The sequence below is a fragment of the Borostomias antarcticus genome (genome assembly GCF_949987555.1).
Source record: "Borostomias antarcticus genome assembly, chromosome: 6".
Taxonomy (NCBI): domain Eukaryota; kingdom Metazoa; phylum Chordata; class Actinopteri; order Stomiiformes; family Stomiidae; genus Borostomias; species Borostomias antarcticus.
Genome location: NC_140239.1, coordinates 7710844 through 7715843, shown reverse-complemented (window position 1 = coordinate 7715843; position 5000 = coordinate 7710844). Strand labels below are relative to the sequence as shown.

Here is a 5000-nt window from a genome sequence, read left to right as displayed (position 1 = left end):
CCGACTCCTCCCACGCCCACGGGCATCTGGGTCAGGAAGGCGTGCTTGCCGCCCCCTGAGACCTCCTCTGCGTTGCCGTGGGAACTGGCGGAGCTGTGCCCGTCGGAGCCGGAGTCGCGGGGGGGCGTGGTCAGGCCAGAGTCCTGCTGCTGCTGCCGCGGCGACGCGGCCGTCATGGAAACCATCTGGTAGACGGGGTTCTGGAAGGAGAGGGGGAGGAACTGGGAGCGGCCGGGGGCGGAGTCTGTGCTGGGGGCGTGGCCCGTCCTCCGGAGGGTGGGCGCAGCCTGTGAGGGACGGTGGGTAGTCCAGCCGACGGGCGACTGGCCGTCGCTGGCGTCGGCGGGGGAGAGGGCGGGGCCTGCGGGGCTGTCCAGACTACGGTTGCACTCCTGCAGGTCGACCAGGGAGAGACTCTTACTGCCATTGGCCAGCGTGGCGAACGTGCCTCTGCTCCCATTGGCCGGGGCGTCGGCCTCGGGGGCCTCGGAGTAGCTGGAGCTGCGGGCGGGAGACTGAGACGGCTGCAGGACCGAACTCTTGGTCACGAAGAACAGGTCCTTGTTCTCGGGGGTCGGGGAGGGGAGTCTGGTGAAGTCCACCATCATCCTGGGAGACGGAGAGAGAGAGAGAGAGAGAGAGAGAGAGAGAGAGAGAGAGGGGAAGGGAGGGACGGAGAGAGAGATGGATAAATAGATAGTTAGTAGTAGTAGTAGTAGTAGGGAGAGAGAGATAGAGACAGAGGAAGGAAGGGAGAGAGAGAGAGAGAGAGAGAGAGAGGGAGAGGGAGAGAGAGGGAGGGAGGGAGGGATAGATGGATGGATAGATAGATAGATAGATAGATAGATAGATAGATAGATAGATAGATAGATAGATAGATAGATAGATAGATAGATAGATAGATAGATAGATAGATAGATAGATAGATACATAGATACATAGATACATAGATGGGACAGAGAGAAACTTGTGAATAGGTCTCAACACTGAGAAGTCTGAGCACTAAAAAAGATGTGTCACAGCCTGTGAGCTGGTCGTATGATTGGTGCATCCAGGCCTTGGCCTACCCTGTGATTGGTCCATCCAGGCCCATGCTGTGGAGGCCAGTGGAGATGGAGGCAGCAGAGAGGGGCGGGGACAGAGGGGGCGTGGCCATGCTGGACCTGGGGGAGGAGACCTGGACCCCCGCGGACCCGGGATTGGCCAGCGATGATGTCACTTCTCGCAGGATACGAGCCAGGGGAGCCAGTTTAGACACTGTGGACTGGAGGACAAACACACACACACACACACACACACGCACACACACACACACACACACACACACACACACACACACACACACACACACACACACACACACACACTACTGGGTGAGGGCCTATGGAGCAGGGCTTGTAGGGTGGATTCAGATTCATATTTAGATTTATTTGTCACATGTACAAGTACAGTGTACAATACAGTATAGACAGTACAGTATACAGAGTCTGTGATATCATAACAAGCTAGGCAGTCCGGAGTATAACAAGCTGATTAGTAGCTGGTTAGTGGTCCAACTAGCAGGTTAGACAAGCTGGCTAGTGCCTGGTTAGCAGTCTAACTATCTGATTAGTCCCTGTTTGGCAGTCTAACTATCTGGTTAGTAGTCTAACTAGTTGGCTAGTAGTCTAACTACCTGGTTAGTAGTCTTACTAGCTGATTAACAGCATAACTAGTTGGTTAGTAGTCTAACTATTAGTTAGTAGTCTAAACCTAACTGGTTAGTAGTCTAACTTACTGGCTAGTGCCTAGCTAGCAGTCTATCTAGCTGGTTTGCAGTCTGGTTAGCAGTCTATCTAGCTGGTTTGCAGTCTGGTTAGCAGTCTATCTAGCTGGTTTGCAGTCTGGTTAGCAGTCTAACTAGCTGGTTTGCAGTGTGGTGAGTGTACCTGGTCCAGCTGGGCCAGGGCCTCAGACAGCAGGGAGTGCAGGGTGGACAGCTCCCTGCCCAGGTCGATGTAGCCCTCGAAGCCGGCCGTGTTGGAGATGGTCTCAGGGTTGGAGATCTCCAGCAGGAAGCGCTGCATGTTGCTCCACTCATGCTCCAGGAACTGGTTCATAAAAGACATGTACTCCTCCTTGTTCCCGAATCTGGACACACACACACACACACACACACACACACAGACACACACACACACACACACACACACACACACACACACACACACACACACACACACACACACACACACACACACACAGACACACAGACACAGACGGAGGTACACAGAACACACACACAAACACAAAGTTATAACCATTAGGATTCATGAGAAATATGTATGTAGACACACACACACACACACACACACACACACACAAAGACAGAAATTCTTACTTGGTGAAGTTGGCCAGGTTCTGCGTGACCTTGGCTATGAGGGTGAGGGTGCGTGCGGTTCGGTCGTCGGGGTACTCCTGCGTGAGGTTGAAGAGCGACGGGGACATGACGGAGGGGCAGAGGAACCTCAGGAAGAGCGAGGCGCTGATCAGACGCTCGCTGATGTCGGGCCGCCCCCGGCTGCTGCACTCCTGGCGCCACGACGCAAACACCTCCTTCAGCTCCCTGGGGAACACCCTGCACAGGGGGGGCGGAGATGGTGGCCTTGTCAGAGTTGGTAGCAGTTAACTGTGAGTTTGTGTGTGTGTGTGTGTGTACGCACGTGTGTGTGTGATCTGTGTGTGTGTGTGTTCTGTGTGTGTGTTGTGTGTGTTCTGTGTGTGTGTTCTGTGTGTGTGTGTGTGTGTGTGTTCTGTGTGTGTGTTCTGTGTGTGTGTGTGTGTGTGTTGTGTGTGTTCTGTGTGTGTGTGTGTGTGTGTGTGTGTGTGCGCGTTACCGGTAGGAGTCGATGATCTTGCAGAAGGCCAGCTCACAGCACATCTTCAGGTTGCTCTGGTGCTCCGGCAGGTCAGCTGAGGAACACTTCCCAGGATCCACCTCACAGTTCTCATCTGACTCGTACAACGCCTTGATGAACTCACCTAGGAGAGGGAGGGGCTTACTGTCCGCTAGAGTAGGAGTCATCTCTCCAATGGCTGGTTGGTCAAGACTGCTACATCTACTGTACACTACTATCCTATCTATACTTTGTGTCAAAATCTACTATACCTATATACTACAGTAGGTCAACCTCTATAGCCTAATTCCCTTGCCCATACTCTACTGTTCTGTATTCTGCTCTACTGTTCTCTGCTCTATTCTACTGTTCTCCACTCTACTCAACTTTGATCTACTAGTGTACCTACCCAGTGCGTCCTGCAGGTATTTCTGTCCCACCAATTTGAGGTACTCCTCGATGGCCTTGGTGGCCAGCGTGTTCTCTCTGAAGATCAGGTGGTCGTTGTCGCCGCAGCGGTCCACCTCTGACATCATCAGGTCAGTCAGGAAGTCCTGAGGGGCAGAGAGATCGCACTGCAGGTCAGAGGTCAGGTCCTCTCTCTCTCTCTCACACACACGCACATGTATGCATAAAGACACGCACACACACATGCACACACACACACACACTCAGACATGAGTGAAAGAGATCTGAACCAGAGACAGAAAGAGAGAAGGTGAAAAAGAGAGAACAGAGAAACAGAGAGAGAGAAAGAGCGGGGGGAGAGAGAGAGAGAAACAGACAGAAACACTGAGACAGAGAGAAAGAGAGAGAGAGAGTGTAACAGAGAGAGAGAGAGAGAGAAAGAGAGAGACCTTTGATCAACTGAAAGAGGGTGATTATGAGAGAGATGAGGCAGTTCCGACAGTAGTGATCATGACTCACTTTTCATCTATTGATTCAAGCCTAATGAAACAAGAGCTCTTCTCTCCCTCTCTCCCTCCCTCCCTCCTTCTCTCCCTCTCTCTCTCCCTCTCTCTCTCCCTCCCTCCTTCTCTCCCTCTCTCTCTCCCTCCCTCCCTCTCTCCCTCCCTCCCTCCATTGTGAGAGCGAAGGACAGTAATCTCATCTCCAGCTGACTGTTGCTCTGGGAGGAACACACTAACAGCGTCTCCCTACTATAGCTCTGAGACATGGAAGAGGAGACCGCTGAGGCCAGAGACAGGAGAGGACCTGAGAGAGACCAGGACAGGAGAGGACCTGAGAGAGACCAGGACAGGAGAGGACCTGAGAGAGACCAGGACAGGAGAGGAGCTGAGAGAGACCAAGAGGACAGGAACAGGTAGACATCAGACTTTTGGGGCCAGAGGGAATCTGACACTGCTGCTGTCTGGAGCAAAATCTTAAAACAGCCGTCCAGAGGACGTCCTTGTAAAAATGAGCACACACACAGACAACCCCCCCACTTAATATGTAGTGCTAGTATGTAGTGTTAGTATGTAGTGTGTAGTACTGTATGTAGTGTTAGTATGTAGTGTTAGTATGTAGTGTGTAGTATGTAGTGTTAATATGTAGTGTTAGTATGTAGTGTGTAGTATGTAGTGTTAATATGTAGTGCTAGTATGTAGTGTGTAGTACTGTGTGTAGTGTTAGTATGTAGTGTGTAGTATGTAGTGTGTAGCCTTTCACATTGGCCTTCCCAGTGCTCTGCAGGATGTGTACCACTGTTAGTATGTAGTGTGTATTATGTAGTGTTAGCATGTAGTGTGTAGTACTGTATGTAGTGTTAGTATGTAGTGTGTAGTATGTAGTGTGTAGCCTTTCACCTTGGCCTTCCCAGCGCTCTGCAGGATGTGTACCACTGTTAGTATGTAGTGTTTATTATGTAGTGTTAGTATGTAGTGTGTAGTATGTAGTGTTAATATGTAGTGCTAGTATGAAGTGTTAGTATGTAGTGTGTAGCGTCTCACCTTGGCCTTCCCGGTGCTCTGCAGGATGTGCACCAGGGCGCTGGCCACCTCCTCCTTGCTGCGGACGCTGATGCTGGGCTCCAGCAGGGAGCAGAGCAGCAGGTAGTGGTTGGAGATGAACTCCGCGAACTCCTTGTACTGCTCCATGGGCAGGATGCTCAGGCTCTGGTAG

General features: G+C 51.8%; 1 protein-coding gene across 1 annotated transcript in view; it reads right to left on the bottom strand.

The window, feature by feature from the left end:
• dab2ipa (DAB2 interacting protein a) overlaps nucleotides 1-5000 on the bottom strand; it is a gene marked incomplete at its 3' end in the record, with an annotated part of 9420 nt that overhangs the window by 2576 nt on the left and 1844 nt on the right. The window contains exons 3-9 of the mRNA XM_084439752.1: nucleotides 4829-5000; nucleotides 3286-3430; nucleotides 2877-3021; nucleotides 2381-2617; nucleotides 1929-2130; nucleotides 1068-1264; nucleotides 1-609 (exon numbers count right to left, since the gene is read on the bottom strand). The exon at nucleotides 1-609 is cut by the window's left edge and continues 346 nt beyond it; the exon at nucleotides 4829-5000 is cut by the window's right edge and continues 383 nt beyond it. Coding sequence (XP_084295878.1) covers nucleotides 1-609; nucleotides 1068-1264; nucleotides 1929-2130; nucleotides 2381-2617; nucleotides 2877-3021; nucleotides 3286-3430; nucleotides 4829-5000 — 1707 coding nt within the window. The remainder of the gene's footprint in view (nucleotides 610-1067; nucleotides 1265-1928; nucleotides 2131-2380; nucleotides 2618-2876; nucleotides 3022-3285; nucleotides 3431-4828) is intronic.